The 21,436-nt window shown below is 50.8% G+C and overlaps 5 protein-coding genes and 1 non-coding gene across 6 annotated transcripts; 2 read left to right on the forward strand and 4 right to left on the reverse strand.

The window, feature by feature from the left end:
* The first annotated feature begins 608 nt into the window (after window positions 1–608).
* B0T23DRAFT_18931 (uncharacterized protein) lies at window positions 609–1,328 on the forward strand. The gene has a single exon (XM_062833195.1). It carries the CDS (start codon window positions 820–822, stop codon window positions 1,189–1,191), a length of 372 nt encoding a protein of 123 aa, XP_062697152.1. The 5' UTR covers window positions 609–819; the 3' UTR covers window positions 1,192–1,328.
* A 2,509-nt stretch (window positions 1,329–3,837) lies between these two features.
* Window positions 3,838–5,461, forward strand: B0T23DRAFT_305621 (uncharacterized protein; the record flags this gene model as incomplete). The annotated part of the gene is made up of 4 exons (XM_062834321.1): window positions 3,838–3,869; window positions 3,950–4,829; window positions 4,883–5,197; window positions 5,279–5,461. 4 exons carry the CDS (start codon window positions 3,838–3,840, stop codon window positions 5,459–5,461), a joined length of 1,410 nt encoding a protein of 469 aa, XP_062697153.1.
* A 6,077-nt stretch (window positions 5,462–11,538) lies between these two features.
* On the reverse strand, window positions 11,539–12,337 carry B0T23DRAFT_434674 (uncharacterized protein; the record flags this gene model as incomplete). Its single annotated transcript, XM_062840507.1, has 3 exons — window positions 11,539–11,657; window positions 11,705–11,743; window positions 11,950–12,337. 3 exons carry the CDS (start codon window positions 12,335–12,337, stop codon window positions 11,539–11,541), a joined length of 546 nt encoding a protein of 181 aa, XP_062697154.1.
* Window positions 12,338–14,004: 1,667 nt separating this feature from the next.
* Window positions 14,005–16,600, reverse strand: B0T23DRAFT_424980 (uncharacterized protein; the record flags this gene model as incomplete). The annotated part of the gene is made up of 2 exons (XM_062839879.1): window positions 14,005–15,499; window positions 15,555–16,600. 2 exons carry the CDS (start codon window positions 16,598–16,600, stop codon window positions 14,005–14,007), a joined length of 2,541 nt encoding a protein of 846 aa, XP_062697155.1.
* A 1,330-nt stretch (window positions 16,601–17,930) lies between these two features.
* On the reverse strand, window positions 17,931–18,026 carry B0T23DRAFT_t53. Its single transcript has one exon. It is a non-coding gene; the product is annotated as a tRNA-Ile (tRNA).
* A 267-nt stretch (window positions 18,027–18,293) lies between these two features.
* B0T23DRAFT_19046 (glutamate-cysteine ligase-domain-containing protein) lies at window positions 18,294–21,333 on the reverse strand. The gene is made up of 6 exons (XM_062833211.1): window positions 21,095–21,333; window positions 20,930–21,024; window positions 20,753–20,825; window positions 20,582–20,647; window positions 19,603–20,463; window positions 18,294–19,552 (listed from the first exon to the last, which is right to left on the reverse strand). The coding sequence occupies exons 2-6, from the start codon at window positions 20,938–20,940 to the stop codon at window positions 18,377–18,379; spliced, it is 2,187 nt and encodes a 728-aa protein (XP_062697156.1). The 5' UTR covers window positions 20,941–21,024; window positions 21,095–21,333; the 3' UTR covers window positions 18,294–18,376.
* Window positions 21,334–21,436: the final 103 nt, after the last annotated feature.

Genomic DNA, 21,436 nt, shown 5'->3' on the forward strand with positions numbered 1-21,436 from the left:
CTAGCGATGCCAAGCTCGGATTTGTGACGGCTAGTGTGAGATCATGCGACCCCCCCTACCCCAAACACCCCCCCTTTGGGCTTCAGTTGGACAAGCTTCCCCCACTTCAATCTAGGCAATCTCACCCCAAAACCATCTCTCATCATCAAATCTGGGCTGGGTGTTAGGTATCTGCGCTTTTTTTTCTCCAGTGATCGTCACTTTCAAGATGACGGTGACGCCTCTTTAGCAGCCTCCACCTGTTCTTCTCGTCGGTATTTCCATTCAAATCCACTCGTCCTCACATCCTTAGCTTTGCCAGAATGCCAAGTCCCAATCTCATCTCGCACATCTCATCACGGGTGGACTGGCTGACGGGATCGCGCCTTGGTCGAGACCAGCCGAGAAGCATCACTGACGTCGTCAGTATCAATCACTTCATTCCACCAACCCCCCGGAAGCATGGGGGAAAAATCAAAGGGACCCTCGGCTGCGACATCGGACTATTGATTGGTATTCAGTGTTGTCACACAACAAAGGCGATATGTCGACTTTGTTGGCCTTTTATTGCATCTAGAGCGACTGGATACCGGTAGGTAGGGAAGCGAGGTATCGCACTCCTTGCAAGCGTCAACGTTGTCGGGACAGACACCGATAACAAAAGACGAACGATGGATCGACCACAAAGCAGCGGCAGTATTGACGACTTATACGTGCAAGTACAACATGGGGATATACGGTACTCAAAGTACTACATGAGACATCAACCAGCAGCAGCAGGACCGGGAACGAAGTCGATGAAGTTGTATCGGATCGTTTCGGATCTCATTGTGATGCCCCATGGCTCCCCCCAGCCGATGGAATTGGATGCGCCAGCCGGGGGGGGTTTGGTATCCCCTCGTGCCGTTCGTTGCTCAGGTTAGTCAGGTCGGCCTCTGCAAGAACTGGGCTGGGTTGGAGCAGGATACCTGGCCGCTTTCTGCCCGCCCTGTCGCAAGTCCCTTTTTTTCTCCGACTCTTGTGTCATTGCGACCACACCCTCTCACAGCACAAGGCCGCACAACCACAAATTCTTGCCTTGCCGTGCTGCAGCTGCCCAGCTGCCTTTGTGCTTGGGAAGTTGGTGATCCCTTCGAATTCAAGTTTGGCGCTGGCTGGCTGGTTTTGTTCTGGGGTGTTGATTACAAGATCCGGTCCTCGTCCGCTTGTTGAACGGCGCCGCTCCTCTAAGTGCTCGGTCCTTTTTCACCCCCTTTCCCTTCCCCGGGCCCCCCTTTCGATGTCCTTGTGGTGTTACCGGTGGCATCAAGACAAATTGTGATATCCATTCGCCTGTCTACCCGTTTGTCGACTTTGTAACCGTCCACTTCACTTATTGCGACGCGTCATTCTCAAGCAAGAACAGACGTCGCCGGCAATGAGATGTAGTTCTTGGAGGCTTCGTAAACGGTTCTCTAGCCAACTACCGGGAAAATACAAATTGCCCTAGGAGCTCGCGCAGAAGAAGCCTGGCAACCAACACAGCATTGCCCACTCACTGACTGGGTTTAGAAACATCAGCCACTCCAGCCGGCAAATAGGGAAAACAGGTGAAGCGAAGGGGGTACAGAAAAGGCCAAAGCCACCAGAAGAAAGTGAGTGGGTAAACATCAACAAGGTGGGAAAAAAAAGCCCAACGTTCTTCATCACGCAATAAGGTCCACGTCCATCACTCCATCACCCATCGGTCATCTCAGTCATCGCCCATCGAGTTGGATTTCTGGCGCTAGCAGCCAGCCAAACTAGCCATCGAGGACAGGAGGAACGGTCCCATGTTCAATCGCTCGATCTGCGACATTGAAGACGGACGGCACAAGCCTAGTGCACGTCTTCCTTGGCTCGATTTCGTTTCCCTCTCTCTACCCTCCCTCGCAATTCCCACAGGCACGGCACGACATAGAACAGAAGAGATGACAGTTACCTGGCAAGTGGTTAGGTAAGGCCGTACTCTTTTGATACCGCCTTTCGCGCCTGTACCGCGTGCACTTGACCCAAACAGGCCAAGTAGAGAAACAAAGGGTCCAGCAGCTATTATAGCGGAAACTAGAGCGGCAGGGGTGTGTGCTCTATTGCTCAAGTCCGTCCTTCCATGATCCATTCCCAGATTCCTGAGGTACTGTGTACAGATAGCCGGCCCACCACACAAATCCACAGCTGAAGTGGAAGGGGATATGGTACTAGGGGGAAGCTCAACCTCTCAACATTGCCGGGCCCGCCCATCGCAGCCCACCGCAGCCAGGAGCGGTGCCTGATTCCCGTCCTTAACGGACGGGATCGTCCTCGGCCTCAACACCTCAGCATCTGTCATCCACCGGCCATCCACTGGCCGCGCAGCAGGACGGGACGCAATCCCAGACTCAGCCGAGGTAGGTACCTACCTAGCAAGTCAACTGCTGCTGCATCCAGTGCATCCGCAGCGAGTAGCATCAAATAACGTAAGGCAAGGCACCTAAATCAGGGGTATCGAGTATCGGGAGTGCAAAAAAACAAACGTAGCCTCTCGCGCAAGTCGTAGCTCTCGGCGCCAGTCTTACAGTCACTCAATGTCTCGACGCTGTCATTATGACCTATACAAAAAGTTATTGCATTGGAAAACTGATTGAACTAGTAGAATAAGCGCGCCCAAAATGGGTTGTTATGCTCGTATTATTTCTATATCGGGTTGTGATGAGGTTGATGTAGCAGGTTGGAAGAAGGGTTTGCAAAGGTATTGGGACTTGGGGTTTCAAGCTGGGCGTGGGAACGATACGTGATCCCTTATAGTCCGGATAAGCGCCTCGGAATCAGGTCCACTTGCACCCGGACCTGTGGTGCACATTGGTGTCTCCCTCCAAATAGGAACCTTCAAACCCGGCTGGGGAGCTGCTGGTGCCCACCTTCCACTTTTTGCTCTGCGCACACACCCCTGCCCCATCGCTCCCAAGGAAGTTCATCCCCCCCATCCCCCAGTCCCCCGTTCCACTTGGCACCCAGCCCGTCCCCGATTCCCCTGGACCCCCCTTCCCGGCCTCCCTCCATGCGGCTACCGTCCTAAAAAGTCACAAAAAGACAAGAACATCTCGTTCGCTCGCCACCACCTTACCTGCATGTCCATCCGTCCCCTTGGGTTCCAACATCTGACGACTCAGGCTGTCACTTTCGGTCCGGAAATATACAACTGACAAAAACCCGAATCCCCCCCCCTTCCCTCATCTTGTCCCATCCCATCTGCAATCTCGACAGACATCCCGTCAGCCCGGGTGGGTTTTCCGACTTTGCATCGCCTCCCGCAAATGCCTACAAGAGACGGAAGCAGAACAAAGAGACTTGTTACCTGACCGGACCGAAGGCGTGGCCTCTCTTATCCACTCGTCACCCAACTCCATCTCGATCCCACTCAGATCTCAGATCTCCCATAACCTGAAGTGTGGCCCAGACTGGATATCCACCACCACCACCACCACCATTGCGACTCCGGGCCTGTGCACCTCTCTCTGTCTGGGTTGGCAGCCACCACCACCTCTACGTCTTGTCAGCAGCTTTTTGTCTTTTCTCAACTCTTCACCATCACACTCCACTGCACGACCAACTTGCACCGACGCCGCACCGGATGCCAGTAGATAGATACTCCTGTCTGCTAGGTACTGTGCCCTTATAGAGTGTGTACCCGCAAGCGACACCAACGGACCCTCTCTCCGGTCCGTCCCGCCCTTTACGCCCGCCCATCGAGCTGTTGCGTCTCTTCATCCCGTCTATCCTGGCCTCTTCGAGTCAGATGCTAGTTTGAGCTAGGGGTGCTCTGCTTGGGTTACGACGCCATTTATCCTTTCAAGACCCGCTATGGAAGCGGGCGATTCTGCTGCCAGGCAAAGGTGCGCCTCTCAGGTCAATCCGGGTCGAGTTTTTCTCCTGCATCGTCGAGCAACTGGGTTAACATTTTGTCTTCTTGTAGCGGGATCCCAACTGCCACCACCACTCGTGAACACTTTGATCCAGCACGACCATACAACAACAGAAGCACCAGAGGAGGCACAGCCATGGCGACGGCAACCTTGATTAACCCGAGCTCCCAATACCACTCGCACTCATTTTCCCACAACGGCTACCACCCCTCGTCCTCCGCAAGCATTCCCGGCATGATTTCGCCAGTCGATTCCCGGCGGACGTCCGACGAGTCGGAGAACCCTCATCGACAGTCGCTTCCTTCCATTTCAGAAGTCATCTCGGGTACCAAGCCGACCTCCTACCCTCCACATGCTCCAACCTCACTGCCGCCTACCCAGAGCCTCCCTTCGCCGTTTGCACCATCTGGTCCGCCCCGAAGTTACGATGTAGACAAGCATCCTTCGCCGAGGGCATTGCATCCAAGCTCGGGCTTCCCCCGCCCTGATCCTTTGCCCGCTTTCTCTGACCCCGCAAGACCTCAATTGTCTAGCAGGCCGCCTCCGCCTCCCCCGCTGAATACATTTCCAACACATCATCAGCACCCCTCGCCGCCAGTGAAGCTTGAACAGATGGAGGTTGACCAAAGGCATGCCGAGGCATCCCCATTGAGTGCCGGATATCCTCACCATCCTCCAGGACATCCAGCGGGGCCCCATTATGCGCAAACGGGACGTCTACCTCCTGGCCAACTACCGCTGTCGGCTTACCCTGTTTCCCCCAGGCATAGTGGACCCGGACTGCCCTCACCATACGACTCGCAGCACCGACCGCCTATGTACCCAGAGGAGCAAGAATATGGGCATGGTCATGCTAGAAGTAGCGAATACAAGGCTGCCTCAGAAAGGTCTCTGCCGGACTGGTCGTCTTATGGGGAGATGATGTACATGGTAAGTGTGGAACTGTAGTTGCCTCGCTCATTTTTCCACGTCTAATAATGAAGAATAAGCAGATAGCGCACGCTGGGCGCACCGTTTATCATTTTGCTGAAGGCTATGGTGCCGCGGCCCGGGAACAGCAAGGACAGCCGCTTCCATCAAGGCTACCAACCGAAAGTGAAATCTCTGTCGTCATTGACAGCGCAGTTGTCGCGGTCGAGAACTTGAAGAACCTCCGACACCTCATTGCCCAGATCAATTCGGAACGGTCTCGAGAAAATGGTGGACGCAAGTCCGGAGCCGAGGACGACGATGTCTCCATGTATGGTGACGGCATAGGAAAGCATTCGTCTTTTAACGAAGTGAAGAAAAGGCGCGGCGTAAGTTGTTTTGTCCCAACTTTGGAGCCTGGTGCAAAGAGATGGAAACGAGCCTGAAGCTGACACATTTCTGTGATACAGCGTGCGGCTCCTCCTGGACGGTGCCATAGCTGCAATAGGATTGATACTCCCGAATGGAGGCGCGGTCCAGACGGCGCGAGAACTCTTTGCAATGCCTGCGGTTTGCACTATGCCAAACTTGAGCGCAAACGACAATTGGAGCAACGATCTATTCGACCTAAACCCACCGACGATCGAAACTAGATTTACTATTCGACAGCGAAAGACGATTATCGCGGGCATTCCACCTCGGGCCTGACAATTTCGATTGCAGCCAGCGGCATCATGTATGCTGACCATATCAAAGCTTTTTTTTTTTTTTTTTTTCGAGTTGCCCCCTTTTTTTTCGCAGCGCGCAGACAGTACAGACGCATCCGAGTCGCGATTATATTCCAATCTGTTTTAGCAAGCCTTCTTTACCTTGGTTCTATGTTGTCTTTTATACCCGGGGGTCTGGTTTTGGGGTTCTGGGCTTGGTCTGGTTGCGGTTCTAGGCGCAGCACAAAGAAGGCAAAGGTCCGGGCATATGAGGGGATCTGTGGGTTTGTTCATGAATCAACGCAAAAGCCCTTGTTTATTTCACATCTTGAAAAAACATGTACATACTTTATACCCCTTTCAACCGCTGTTTTCCAGAACCGGTATATAGGACCGATTTTGTTTTACGCGAATTCAGGATGAATGAGAGGAGCTGCTAGAAAGCCAACGAGGCTGAGGCGGCTTATTTTCTCGTTACATTATCTACATACCCACATCTACAGCTTTAATTTGTCCCGCTATTCTGGTAGAGTAAACCCGAGAGTTCATGGTGTCTAGTATGGCGTTCCATTGCCTATCATTTTCTTTCACACGATTTCCTTACTTGACCCCATGAGAAAAAGCGGTCAACAACGATCTAGCTGAATTTCTTCGTATATCGAATACGTTTTCCTCGAATTCTGATCAGAGTGCGTCTTTGCCAGTACGCGTACGGTCACAGTATCGTTTTTTCTGCCTGTAGGTGTCGTGGTGTCGATTGGGTCTTTATTTGCTCACCTAGTACTTGTTCAGGTTTCAACGCAGCAGCCACCAGTTAAGCACAGGATCACGACCCGTAACAGGTATAACAATGCCGAAGCGCGATCAGCGATCAGATGATGTGGCATATCCAGGGCAGAATACGAGGAAGTAAAGCGTCTTTTTTTCAAAAAAAAAAAAAAAAAAAAAGAAAAGAAAAGAAAAAAAAAAAAAAAAAAGAGTCAGAAAGACTTACATGTGGAAGATTTGTCGGGCGCCTTGACAAACGAAACAAGGACGCTTTGTCTACAGCAAACACGATACGGGCGAGACGGGTCACGCTCAAGACGAGGCTTGCAAGGCTTGTAAGGCGTATGTAAAGCTTAGCTGGGCGTGGAATAACAGAGCATGACAAAAGACAACATAGGTTTCGATATATTCTTGGATTATATATTGCGGCTGGGTTCAATGGATATGGCTGGAGGGTTATGGAGGAGGGAGGTGTCACATCCGAGTGTGCTAGCTACCAGCTACCTTTAGGTACCTAACCTAAAATACATGTCTGTTCATAAACAGCAGACAGTAGGATAAATAGAATAACATAAATTAATCCTAAGAAGGAAAAGAAGAAGATGAAAAGCTTTTGAGTGATGGTTTGAGCTAGCCTACCTGTTAGTATTAACCTTTTTTTCGTCTTTCACATTCCAGTGTCCCACATTGTCCATTTTCCTCTTCAACTGATACCAAACACTCGCAAGTCGACCGATGAAAAACCTTTTATACAAGGCTACGAGACTTGATACCGCTAGGTGAAAATATGATGTTCTAAAACGCACGTTGCTTGCTTGCTTGCTATCTATGAGATCTCTTTGTCGACGTGCGGTAGGTAGTGTGTAAACGTCTCCACGTGTCTATGAAGCGTGGAATTCTCGAAGTAACAAGGGGGTCACAAAACTTGGAGCTACGAGGGGAGATGAAGTGATGAAGTGATGAAGTGACGTAGGTACCTAATCGAATGGGATCGATTAACTATGTTTCCGATCCTTTCGATTAAGTCAGCCTACTACGTATGTATTAAGCCCAGGACATGGAGCCGAAGACTAGGTGGGGCCAAGGGAAACCAGCACGGGGACCGATGGAATGTAAAGATTTGAGTGTTTTTGTTTTTTCTTTTTCGAAAAAAAAAGAAAAGAAAAGAAAATCAGTGTTCAAGTTCGTTGTTATACTACATTGGGAAGACCGAGTGAAGGGGGTGGGCGAGTGACATAACAAACCCCCAGTGTTCAAACAAAGGGTACAGTCAACAGTAACAAAGGTACTTACACAACAAATATATAGCCTCATTTTTTTATCTCGACCTTTTCGTGCGTATCCATCTATCTACATAGTAACAAGTGAAGACAAGGATGTAAAATACGTTTCTACGGCCCGCGTAGAGAAGGCAAGTAAATCGGCTCGTTAGCTGTCCCCGGGAACAGAGGAGGGGTGGCGGGCCTTCTGGTGGCGCGTATCAATTACACTTACGGTGGAAGTTGAATGTTGACTGTTGAGTAGGTATTCAATCGACTGACTCGGCAGATTGTCACCTTGCCTTTACTTCACGCGATAGTTTAACCATAATTTGGATCTGGCAGGTACATTACATAAGTATGTAACCGTCAACTTGCTCGACATTCTATTGCGCTTTCAATATTCAACTTCATTTTGGTCACATAAGGTACCTAGGGATATGTTCTCATGTTGTTAATCTGTCGTTCTTCGTCCTTATACTAAGTTACGTATAATTACGACGTATGAAAACGGGCAGATGAGATCAGAGGCGACCGTTCGGGAGACCCACGTTAGTGATCAGAAGAAGAAGAACAACAACAAGAAGAAGAAAACATAGAAGCCGGGGGGCCATGTCAAGGTGACAACACATCGTTCACAACGTTCGTGGAAACGTGAGAAGTGGGCGAGCAAGGGGTGGTGAAGAGCCTGTCGTGCTTTCCCACTATGTGGCTTAGGTATTCCACCTTGCCTATATGTATCAACTGTAGATTACAGCTAGAGGAAGTAGGAATATTCGAGAACCATTGTAATATGGACAGGTTGTGAACAAGATCAATACCTACCCTCCGTTCTGTTGTATACATTCATGTGTATAATTGCGAGTTCTGCGTTTTGTTACCTACCTACTTTCAGTCTAATAAAACCTGGTATTGACTCATCCACCATAAAGCCCAAGTCAGCAACCTAAACCCTTCTTTTTCTTGGCCCGTTGGATCAGCCCAGTTCTGGATCAAGGCAGGTCAGGTAGACATGCGTTGTTGAGGTCGGCTTACGTGCTGTGCGTACCGTACACCACTGCGTGCGTTGTGATCAACGGGCACACAGCATTAAGGTTGGCTGCCGCGTGTACTGTGTTCTACTAACTGTGTAATTTTGGTTTGTGATGGGTTCATTGGTAGGTACTTCCTATATCAAGCGTATGGTCGCCAAAGATTGGTTAGTAGAAAACATTCGAGGTCACCTGTCTCGTAGAATATCTCGACTCTCCATCGTGCTCTACCATTCCAACGTCAACATCCAGTTTCCAGAAAGTGTGAGATGAACGGGTCACTGGAAGCAGTTAACGTCAAAGGTACCTAGAAATTCACGAGTGTACATTGCTAAAGGAATCAAGTAAGGAACTGCGTAGTGTGACATGTGTTTTGGCCAACAAATAAATTGCCTTCAGCTTGTGCTACATACCAATTTTACCTTTCTTAATGCCGGCCTCCGTCCTCTTCGAGATCCACGATCCATCCCGTTGTACTCTCCTCAGCTATTTGCGCTGTCTTGGTACCTTGGCCTCCTTTGTAACGCCTAAAACACGAGAAGGATTGAGAAACAAGAGCACGCACCGTGGAACACAGCACAGTGTTTGATGTACACACCAAGTATCGACGTGCGATGTACCAGAGTGCAACCCATCCTTGACAATGTAACTTTCCCCAGACTCGCACAACGGCTGGTTTCCCACCGAGCTGTGGCTGGCCTGCGCAGGATGAAGAATGAAGGAGGATACTGTGCTGTATGTCGCCTAGCTGCATGGCGAGGAAGAGATGCGATGAGAAAATGTGAGTATCGCTTGACAACACATCCTTGGAGCCCCTAGGCAAGCTTCCGGACCCTTATCCGCGATATTGAAGAGGAAGGGAGGGGGTCCAGCGACAATTTGTGGACATCCGCTGTACTTGAGACTCGAAAATGCCTGCTGAGCAGGGCAGAACATCAATGTTCCCAGTGCCGTCGTCCACGAGAATTGTCAGTATAGTAGCCGATCGTCCTCGATGTTCTATCCCCCAATCTTACCCACAACCAGTCTACGATGGATACAAAGTAGTCCACGAGATAGTTGCCACCCCCAATATCCCTTTTGGATCTTTTACGGAACGAGGATTTAACGCTGACAATCATCATCAACCTTGTGAAGAATCTGCTTCGCTTATTGAGCCGAAGAAGAAAGGGTAAGGTTAGAAAAAGCGTTGCACATTGTAACAAGAGCACAAGCCTGATAAGGCAAGTGGGCAAGTAGATGGACGATGGGCTAGTGGAGCCGAGTGAGGCTCTTGGACTCGCTGTAACCTGACCTCCTGAGTCTTCCAATGAAATACCCCCACCTGCCGAGAACAAACAATGGGATGGATGCAGGTACTCCATTCGCAACACACCACCGCAGCCAGTTGCCGATCGAGGGATGGCGGGATGTGCGGGAGTGATAAATGGACTGGATGTCTTTGGCCACCTGTTCGTCTTCGGCTGCCCATAGGCGTGACAGGTGGGATAAGCGGGACAGACGGGACGGGAGGAGGGCACCTGGCATATGGTAAGGCGACAAACACACCTCAGCTTGCATGCCTGCTCGCAGCCCACTGTGACTTGCACCGGCCCGGCATCGAGGGTTGACGAGAGCCAGTAAACTTGTCCGGTTTGTATGCGTCCACTCGGGATCTCGACCCCATTGTCTGACGTGAGAGGGCAGTGACACCGAAGGATCGGGAGCCGGCGCCGGCACCGGTAAACATTAGCTCTGAGTGGTGATAGGTGGTGACTTGTGAATGGAAACACGCCTGGAAGTGGGTTAACACGTAATCATTCACGAAGAGACACCTGGGTGGAAGATCTGCCCAGCCAAATGGTCATGGCCTGGAAGAGAAGAAGGAAAAAAAAAAAAAAAAAAAAAAAAAAAAAAAAAAAAAAAAAAAAAAAAAAGAAAAGAAAAAAGAAAAAGAACCAAGTACCCGTTGGGGAGGGGTCCAGGTTTCAAGCAAAGCAAAGAAAGGAATCTGACTGGCAAGAGAGCACTGTAAAGAGCGGACCCCTCCTTTCGAGTCTGGGCAGACGGGTAGGTGCATTATCACCCTCATCACTCCCGCTTATGACCAGCAACCATCCAGCAGTGCTAGCATTGATACCACAATGGCTTTATGTTCAGGCATGGCAATAGGGATGACAGTATAAGCAGATAAATGCCGTGTTTTGTGGTGTAAATGGTTGTCGCTTGTGGAGTTGAGACGGTTGTACTCGTTGTCAACACTCGACCACCTTGAAGAGATTGCAGGGACAAAACAAAAACCCGAGCAGTGTCAGGAATGACGAGAATTCAATTGTATCATGACAGGGGCGACGCACCTTCCATTTTTGCTCGTGGCAATATACATCATGATACTCTAATGTGAAGTGGAGGGTAGGATCGACTCTGGAACTTTCTCCGCGTATGAAGCAACCACGGATCACAAAGTCTGCTATGACGTATTAGGGTAGGTCAGGTCAGTGTTGGGCAGGGCGGCCGACGATAGACCACACACGATGGCGTGCAGGGCCGCCGCGGTAAATGCAATCCCCTTTTTCCTAATCCCTTCTCTCTTCCTCTCTTCCTCTCCGCGAACGACCATGGGTGATGGATGACACTTTACACACGGCGGCTGGCGAGCCCGTCCCCGGACTAGTTTCAACCGCTGCAGCCGTGCTGCAACCTGCTGCGGCCGGCAACCCTCATTCGTCTCCTCAAATCCTTCTAGATTCATGCCGAAGAAGGTAGACTGCCGTGGGTGTCTAGCTATGTCTTCTCCAATCGACCGGCCGAAACTACCTGAGCCCCCGTCAACTGGCACTCCAAGACACAACTTTCAGTCTTTGGCCGAGACATTCACGAATCAGGGGCAGTCGCTTCAGACTGGAGGTAAAGGGAAGGTTCTTCCCATACTCGGTCGTGGATTCGGGTTAAGGTACACTGTTCATCTTTATGATTGGGTTTCTTGCTATTCAATCAAGGCGTACACCGCGTACAAACTGAGACTGACAAACCTTGGGGGGTTCTTTTGACCGGCGATAGATGCGAGCGCTATGCTACACCGCTTCGCTTTCGTTGACAACGTGCCTGACATTTGTTTATGTCTGTCATACACTCGGAATAATCCAACTTACCATATTCTTTCGCTTGAAACATCCCATTGTCCCATTGGACTAGAATCATTCAAAGTCTTATGCAAAAGCGTTGTTGATGAAAGGTCCCGTGTCGAGCTGTGTGTGCACTTAGCTACTCGATCTAGGACCGAATCAACAAAGAGAGCGATCGGTTCAGGATCCGATCCAGATCGACTGACTCAAATATTCGGCCCCAACCAACCAGTGTCAACAAGAAACATGGCAGAAGCTCTGTCATGTCTCACCAGACAGCCATGACAGGACCCTGCTTGCTGATCCATTCGAGCCATCAACCTTGTATCCCTCAATGGAAATGTAATATTCATCGTGGTCATCTGCAATCTTCCCATCATGGTCTCTGCGATTGGCAAAGACGGCAGAAAGGGCGGCTCTTGATCGCCAGGGGGGCCATGTGCTCGGCTCGATCCGACGTCTCACTCTCTTCTTCCGTGGCTTTCCTATATTCTCGCCAATGTTGTTCGGTCTTCTCCTAACGCTTGCCATGTGCATGCGTCGACCGAAAGCAATATTGGTCACGTCTGATCTACGCTCCGATCGCACCTGGGATTTGCGGGAAAGTGTATCCGGACCTGCTAAGCCACTCATCAACTCATACCAGATGAGCCGCTCCATGGTGTGCTTTGAGAGGGCAAGAAGTTCCAGCGAGGCCAACTACTTCCCCGACGGCTTTCACACATAGATTGACAACTATAGATCAGGCTATGGCATCTGGTTTCATGATCACCGGGGACGCAGTGTGTTCCGGACGTAGATTTCATTGCTTCGGTTTGCTTCATACCCAACATCGGCTCGAGACAATTTATCCATCATTCCGAGCCTCTGACTCAAGAGAGCCCCTCACAAAGCTTTGCGCTCCACATACATAACACAGCCAATGTTCCTCCAATTTCCCAACAAAAGCGGTAAGAGTGTCTTCTATGTTCCAAGACAGATGGCGGCTCAGTAAGGTTTGTTAGCCTTGTGCTTCGCTCAACAACGCAGAGTTGTGCTAGATCCAGTGAGGAACTTGTATCACCATGGGAACCTAGAGTACCATGTTTTCTGTGCGCTAGGTTGAGATCGTCCCCGCGGTAATATTTCCTTGAATCTCAGATTTCTCTATATGAAAGAGCACGGAGCTTAGAGTACCTGGCCACCGGACACGGATTGGAAGATCTGCAAGGACCCTGAACACAGGATCTGATCTCGCATTCCTAATACGAACCATCGCTCCAATGGCGTTGTCAAGATGGGGGGAGCAGAGGGGTCCATCGTTTTCTGGGGGCGAGGCGCCACGTCTCAACCTCAACCTCCACATCACTTCGTCAGCTGGGTCTGGAATATACCGCCTCCACGAACATGGCATGATATGAAGTCGAACTACCGGCCGAAGGAGGGGAATGTGGACTTTGATTGACGGCCCGTTACCTCATCTGACTCTTGTCTTTATGGAGGGTCTTTTTCAAATATATCCCAATCCTGGCATCCACGAGGCACGATCGATCAGTGATTTGGTTGCTCCTTCGGCGGTGGCTGCCGCGTGTTATCGTTAGCCCAGTTACATCCGTGTCTGCCCCTATGCATCTAGAAGCACTTTTGAGCTACGAACAATGTCATGTCAACTTGACAACGCCATTCTTCTCGTGGCCCTTGCCATGTACTCCGTCCAAAACGGGGGTCATTAACTGGTTTCTATCCAGGCATGCTTCCTCTTGCAGGATATTGACTGACCTCTCTCCATATTGTCTCAGGGTCCTTTGAACTCACGGTACTGTCATGCATGCATGCAGGCTTCCATAGTGCGCCCGATTTTGTTCATAGACGGAGCGGTGCTAATGATGGGTGGTATTGCAGGTACTGGAAAGTATGAAAAAAAAAGTCAGTAGAACTGTACTGAGTTGGGATAAATAAGGCGATGGAAAGAAGATGGGTACCATACGGTGCTGATACCAAAACTGACGGTAATGTTACCCAAATTTCATAAAGACTTGCGTATCATGTCATGTCAACTTTTTTATAGCCTGTTTCCGGGTAACTAACTGGTGATGCCTTCATGAAATCGTGAGTTGGAATTACTTGGCCATAGTCATATCATTAACAAGATGATCTCTCGTTCCGATTTGGCTAGTAGGCCGCTAAACAAGTCCCCGTTGTCCAGTCTCGGGGGGTTGTGGGTATCTGACCAAACAAAAGAAACATGTTGTGTTGAGAAATACTGTGAACGTAAACGCAAAAGACCACACCAATAACAACAAGCAACCAAGAAAAAAACTCCAAGAAGAATTGATCAAATCATGATATCAAGCATAAACCCTCCCCTCCGTAACCGTCCCCGCCCTCCCGGCCACAGTAAACCCACAATGTCCGATCACCCCCGCCGCTGCTTCTTCAGGGGCATTATTTTGGCCTGCTCCTCCTCCTTTTCCTTCGTCAACCACCCCCCACACCAGCGGCCTTTTCCAAATCTCTGTAGTATCAACAGCAGCAGCACCGACGAGATCACTAAACCCCACGCTCCTACGCTTCCCCCTCCCCTTCTCGTTACTACTGCTAGGGGGTAGTAAGTGACAACGAGCGCTAATAACAGCACTACAACTCCCTCCCGGTAAAGCCATTGGGTTTCCGATAACTGCCCTTGTGTTCTCATTGCCTCCTCCCTCGGATGCTGCTCCCGATGCAGGCGTGAGTTTGCCACTAGGAATAGTAGTAACTGGTGAGGAGGAGGATGAGATAAAAGACTTTGGGGGAGAAGAAGAAGAAGTCCTGAGCCCCAGCAGCAAAGTAAATACCAAAAGCAAAACCAGGAGGGCGAGGAGGGTAGTTAAGGCTCCGCCGCTTGTGAAGAGGGCTGTTACTTCCTCCTCTTTTCCTACTTCTGTCTCTGCTGCTGTGGCCACTGAGGATGATGATTCTGTGTGTAAACTCCCGAGACTCTGACTCGCGACAAAACCCATGGCGGAAAAGAGGACCAATAAAAACCAAGAGACGGGTCGGGGAAGGGTGAGGTAGAGAGAAGTCGTTTGTGAGCTGTCGGGGTCGATGTCGAGGGCGGAAGAGGATACGCGGAGCGGTTGCGGTTGCGGTTGCGCATTGGGACCATGACGGCCGTGGTGGCTAGAATAGAATAAGGAGGATTCGTGAGAGAGGAAATAAGTCGTTAGAAGCGGGTTGATGGCGAGATAGAGTGCTGAGAGGAGGAGGTGTGGAAGAGAGGAGAGAATGGTGGCTGCCCAGGCTGGGAGGATTGTTGGTTGGTTGAGGGAGATGAGCGGTTGGTTTGGCGCCGGTGAGTAAGAGTCCCGGTCTGGGAAGATTAAAGGGTTATTCCCAAACGGCGAAAGGCCGTTTCCATCATGCATGATGGAAAGCGCCAGGGCAGCTGCTGTAGCTCCCGCGCAGATAACCCATACTAATCCCGTGATGATCCAGCGTGGCAGAGAGGGGGCGTGAAGCCAGTAGTGTCGTTTGGGCACCCAGTGCTTGGGTTGGCACGCTTCGGAGGCCCAGTTCCCTTGCTTGACGTCGTCTTTGGAAAGGAGGCAAGCGCCTTGGGTGATGGAGTCGGGATCGATGAGAAAGGAGGCGATGGTGTCTCCTAGGGTGGCAAGGGGGGTGAAGGTTGGTCGCTTTAAGAAGATGAGAACGGAGATGAGGGAGAGGACGGTGATGAGGTTGAGGAGGACGGTGATTCCGAGGAGGAAGCCGTAGACGTCAAGTTGGCAGGTTGATTGAGAAGTGCCGTTGGTAACTCGGTTTGCTGGGGCGGGGCCGGATATAAAGATTATAGAATTAGAACTAGGATATGGTTAGCATTTCATTAAAGCCGTAATGAGTTCGGAAGAGCACATACATTACTTGCGTGAAGATGGCCGCTAGAAGAATGACAACAGCCAGGAGACTCCTTCTCTTTGCGATATATCGCAGATTTCGAAACGACGGTATCCCAATATCCAACCATTTCTTCCTCTTGTGTGCCGCCGTAACCTCCTCCCTCGTAGGACTGCTCAGTACTTGAAAAGTGTAGTTGGCCCCAGCCAACAGAACCACTCCCAAAATGTTGACGACAGCGTGTACCCCCGAATCGATCGCAGAAGTTGTCGAACATGAGCCTTTGTAGATGACGACCTTCCCCTTGAAGACATGTTTCCCCTTCCACGCCGCCAGTATTACCAAGCAAATGACCCCGACCAGCAGAATTATCCCTGCCAGCAAAGCGTTTAATCCCACGCCTGCCCTCCACCCGGCGGTCCACCTCTTCCACCTCCTGCTTCCAACTTGTCCAGTCATTGCACCACTCCACCTCTTCCAACGTGACCCTGTTCCGGGTAGTATATGCCTCCTCTCCTCATCCTCGCCCGCCCCTTCTCCGTCCTGCCCCCAAAATCCCAACCTTTCGCTGCTCGTCTCCGAAAGTCCATCAAGAATGCCAGCCCTCGATTCATGTAGTCGATGCTGATGCGTTATGTCCACCGCCCTCTCGCCCAGCTTCCCCTCATTCTTCTTCCTCCTCGCCACCATCTCCGGAGTCTCGCCGCGTAGGTAATTAATGACATAGTCGGGAATGAGGTCCTGGTCGACCGATTCCACGTCTTTTTCCCGTATCCGCCTTGGGTCCCAAGTGGCTCGGCGGGCAAAAGGAGGGCGCTCTGGTCCGCCGCCGCCTCCAGTAGATGAGAGGGTCCCCGTTCTGGTTGTCCTAGTCGCTTTCGTGGCTCTCGTCGGCGGTCGACCGAAGAGGGTGAAGGAGAATAAGCTGCTGGTTTCGGTGGCAATCGATTGGAAGGGCCATTGAATTAGGGAGCGGCGACCGCGACGTTCTTGGATGAAGGAGCGCTGGTTTTGGATAACTCCTTGGGCTGAGGTGGAGGGGGCGGTTCCCTCCATTATGCTTTCCATTTTGGAGAATGTACTTGCTTGTTTCCTTTTAATGATGAATAGAAAATTAAGAAGGCTAGGTAAACGAAAACGAATATAGAGGCTACCGAGGCTCAACAAATGAGTGAAAGATTATTACTATACTGATGATGTGATGCAAAGCCCTCGAGGAGGAAGAGTGACACGGTATGACACTGGTCATAAGGCACGCGTAAACCGTTGGTTGGTTCGCTGGGAGGAGACTTCAAATGAAAAAAAAAGCAGTCTCCAGCCATGATGGGCAACAAGGATGAGGTAAAAACGAAAAAAAGGGTGGGAAGGGTCCGTAGGAAGTATCAACCTTGAACTGGGTTTCGAGATACACGGTAAGGCAGGCATAGACAGGATCGCGTCTCGCACGATGGTAGGCCAAGCACACAGGGTGACAAGAGAACCGTCTTGGCTGAGTGACGTCCCATGCTGGCGATGTCTTGTTGGACGGTAAAGGCTGCGGCTGCCGGGATGACTCCTATATAGGACCTCTTTTATGCTTCTGCAGTGCCGGTTCGGCTATGCTCAATGTGAGCTGTCGCGATGTTTGATGGTACCAACGAAAGGGTTGGCTTATCGCAGGAGCTTTCTTTGACATGATGTCAGCCTCGTCCATTCATGATTCTTGTGGTTGCTCCAGGTTCACCATCACTCCGCCATGTCGACCCTTCCTTCGACCGAGTCGTGGAAGATGACTGAACACGCTCTATCTTTCCTCTGGTCGCTTCCATTTCGAAGAGGAGCTACAAATGGCGTTCCATTGAAGCTGAGATACGGCGCAACCCATATGCAGTTAGAAGCGAATCATGTTGTTTGGTGTGACGGTTGTTTGGATGCTGTAGGGGTAAAGTTTATGCGGCGCGGGGAAGTCGACCAAGGATTGGGTTGATGTCGGGATGATATCAACAAGGAGCTCCAGTCGTGTTTCAGAACCACGAGGCTCGATACCAACTTATCCTGCAAGTCTGTTGTCCCTGTCATCTAAATATTCCCTGTCAAAACATGTTAGCTACTCTATGTTTCTACTTTGAACAAGGATAGCGGTTAGGACGACTGGATTGGGCTGCTCTGTGCAGAGCATGACAAAAAAGCCAAATTCTGATGATTAAGAGATTTGGTGGCAGTCGGCTGTTGTGGGCGAGTTCATCCATCTTATCGATAAGACGAAAAGCCGTCCGACGCAGCCGAAGTGAAAGCAATGCATGTTGATAAACGTCACGAAGCCTGATGGTAAACTACAGTATAAAACGGAGAATTTGAAGAAAAAGAATGGATTGAGTGAGATTGGAGAGGATGAAAGTGAAAAAGGTAAAAAGAGAAGTGCCCAATAACAGGATTGAACTGTTGACCTTCGCATTGACTTGATATCAGAAGTCTGATATTAGTACGACGCTCTAACCAGCTGAGCTAATCGGGCTGTTTTCGTTGGTACATATTAGCTCAGCTTTTACTAATAAAGGCCAGCGAGCTGATTCTTCAATGAGCTGATCACCTCGGAATTTGACAGGCGTAGAACTCTCGTCATCGATAAAATACACGCAGAGCGTCATTACAGCGATGATGAGCCAAGAAGAAAATACCATACGAATAATCGTGATTAGCGTGACCAAGGCAATGCAGTCTAACGATGATGCAAAAGAACACAAACGTCCACTCTCCCTTCACATATCCAGCTCCTTTCCTAGGCTTTTAACATGCTACGGCTTCCGCCATGAACCTTATCCAAGCAGGACTTTCGCCCTTGCCAATCAAGTGACGTGACCCGCCCTACTCTTCCTCGTTGAACTTCCTCTTTACACCGTTCGCCTTGGCGTCGTCATTCTTCAACTTCTGCTCCAAAGCTGCCTGGCCACCACCGCAAGGGCTCTTACCCTTGAGAAACCCGCCGAACAACTTCTCCAGATCCGGCACCTGCCCGATCAAGTCATCGATGCCCAGCCCGCGCTTCTCCCTCTCGCCGATCTCGATAACGGCGCCGACGAGATCTTTGGTGATTTCCTCCGAGACCACGCTGTCCTTCTTGTATCCGGGGTGCTTCGCAATGAACTCACGGATCCACTTGGCCGCCGTCCAGAGCTCTCCGCTGGCGCGCTTGCGGATGAGATCGAGGTAGCGAGCGAGTCCGCAACGGGTAGCGACGTCCATGTTGACGCTGTCGAGGTAGCTTTCCACCAAGGGGATGAGACCGGGGAACTCTTCGCCCTCCTCGGCATCCTCGGTCACCTCCTTGGAAGTCGCCTTGGCGTACGCGGTGCCGTTGATGACCTCATTGACGCTCATGAGTCTGTACTCGTCCTCGACAGGGCCCAGGGGCGGGGTGGCAGGTCTGCTTGATCCGCTATTGGGTGTGCTGGTGCCAGAAGCCGATCTGGAGGCACTGCCGCCCCTGCGGGTTGTGCGGACGGGGAATGGATTCTTGCGGAACCAAAACTTCTTCTCGAGGTTGGCATTGCGCGCATGCGCGGTCTCCATGTTCTCATCTACCTTCACGATAGGGATGTAGAAGTTGAGGTCGAAGCTAAGGATGGCACGGGTAATAAGAACGATGAAGACGGAGAAGGCGGCGTTTTCAAAGTCGGTGATTTGAATCTCCATGGGCCGGAACTCCACACGCCAACCGATGCTGTTGTCAGCCGGAGGTGGCTTGAAGCGCATGTGCTGCCAGTTAGTACTCTGGATATTCTCAAAATGATCCGTCTTGGTCAGATCAAGCTCCTGGAGATCTTCGTTAAAGATGACGATAGGATCGCGGATGAAGAGATGGGCAAAGTGCGTAGCCAAACGGTCATCCATGCCACCGTCGAGCAACTGCTGCTTGATCTCGGGGTCGATGACGAGGTTAGGATCCATGTACTCAGGTCGCAATCGGGAATCGGTAGAGATGTAAGTTGAGTTCGAAGCATAACGCGACTTGGGAATCCGCCATCTGTCGTTCTTAAGGGGCTGTAGAAAGGTCAGCATCGAATCCGACCGTGAAAAAGTGGTGTTCCTACCTTTTCTCCCAGCTCCTCAGGTGTGCGGTCGTCCACAGCCCTGCTGATTTGGTTCCACCTGACATCGGTATCGGCAATGAAGCCCTTGTACACTGGTGTTGCCGCAGTGAGCGCAAGCAGGATAGGACCTAGAGGGCTCAGCTGGTCGTACATCTTCCTGCCTTCGGTGATGTTCTTGGCCTGGAAGGTGATTTGCAGACAACAGCTGCCCATGCCGAAAGCCATGGCATCCATGTGAATGAAGTTGTCGGGAGCGGCACCATTACGAACATCATCGTCCTCGGGCCAGTTGTGTAGGTCGTAGTTGACGGTTGGGTCCTTCCATGGCCAAGGGGTGTTCTCGTCTCTGAACACTGGAACATTGACCTGGACCTTGCGGCCGCGGCGCGAACGGATGTTGGCCGCAAGGGTAGGGAAGCGAATATGAGGGTTGGCGATCTCGTCCGGGACAAATTGCGATCGTAGCTTGGGGCCGGAGACGGGATATGATGGTTCAGTAAATACCCCTGGGCTGCCGATGCGAGGGAAAGTAGTGAGCGTGATGGGATGCTCATTCGCAAGCATGTGGTCCTTGGCAATGCACCTCCTCAACTTCATGTCGGCCTCAACGGTCAACAGGTCCTTGAAGTCGATGCCCCATGGCTTTCCGGGGGTGGCTTCGAGCATGAATCTTCCAAATTCCGGATGGAAAACGGGAAGAGTTACGTTCCCGGCATCTGCGTTGGCCTCAGTTCCAGGAGCGCAGTCTCCTGTTACCTTGAGAGTCTTGCTGTCGGCCAAGGCTTTGAGAATATCGGCCTGGCGAAGGGAGAGCAGGACCTTGGGCTCATCTTTGGAATAGTTGACGACCAAGTACTCGATCTAAGCGGGGTGTTAGGAGCCTGGGAAGCAGTAGCTCAAGACATATTAACCAAAAAAAAAAAAAAAAAAAAAAAAAAAAAAAAAAAAAAAAAAAAAAAAAAAAAAAAAAAAAACGCACCTCATCACCCCAGAGCATAGCGTCACGCTCCTTTCCCTTAGCCTTGTTCCATATTTCGAGTAGTTGCTGATATCACGTTAGCATACGTCTGCGGTGCCTCATCCCAATATAGACTGTGGTGTATTCCACAGAAAGGCATTAAGGTCCGGAGTTAACGGTGTCAAGATTCACCTTAATGCCCCAGGCACGGACGAGATGTGCTTGCTGCTTGGCATCTGGCCAATCCAAAGCTGTTCCCAAAGCTCTGTTGTAGTATCAGTATATGGCGTCATGAACGGTGAGACTGGTGTTTTCCCCCTGGGATGCGATTTGTGCAGCGAGTGTCCATATCGGGGACGATATACGTACAGAAGACCCATTGCTACTCTGATGACTGCTCTTTGGTGCGTGGAGGGATGGAGTCCGTTCGATTGAAATCCGTTTTCTTGATTAAGCCGCTGCCGCTTCTTCGACAACTGTCAGAAATGCTTCAAGTACGAGCAGTTGTCTTCCCGCCCGCGTTGGCAAACCGACCGTGCGTTTTTATTCAACCGAGCGGACAGCAACTGGCAACGGTAGACTGCGCACCCAATGAGCAACTCTGACCAGAGTTTAAGGATGATGAGCCACCCAACTCGACAAGGCGATGTGACGAGCTTCAAATCCCAGTGGATGCTGATGACTTGTGCTGAGGCAGTCTTCACTGTCGTGATGCAGCACACCGGGCAGCACACCTTTTTTCAAGGCCTGGTTGACCACGGTCACAGGATAGTATAACACTTTCAAATCTACACATAGCATCGGAGTCACCCCTCTCTCTTCGTCCCCAGTGGGGAAGAAGTGGTGAGAGGTTTCGTCCCCCACGTTAGCCAAGCG

Source organism: Neurospora hispaniola, assembly GCF_033458365.1.
Source record: "Neurospora hispaniola strain FGSC 10403 chromosome Unknown B0T23scaffold_1, whole genome shotgun sequence".
Classification (NCBI taxonomy): domain Eukaryota; kingdom Fungi; phylum Ascomycota; class Sordariomycetes; order Sordariales; family Sordariaceae; genus Neurospora; species Neurospora hispaniola.

Excerpts from the sequence above, each read along its gene's own strand:
- B0T23DRAFT_18931 (XM_062833195.1), top strand. The coding sequence starts at position 820 with ATGGCTCCCCCCAGCCGATGGAATTGGATGCGCCAGCCGGGGGGGGTT.
- B0T23DRAFT_19046 (XM_062833211.1), bottom strand. Across the intron at positions 20,648-20,752 it reads TCCGTGCCTGGGGCATTAAG|CAACTACTCGAAATATGGAA; the intron begins GTGAATCTTGAC and ends ACGTGATATCAG. Across the intron at positions 19,553-19,602 it reads CTGAGGAGCTGGGAGAAAAG|CCCCTTAAGAACGACAGATG; the intron begins GTAGGAACACCA and ends ACCTTTCTACAG.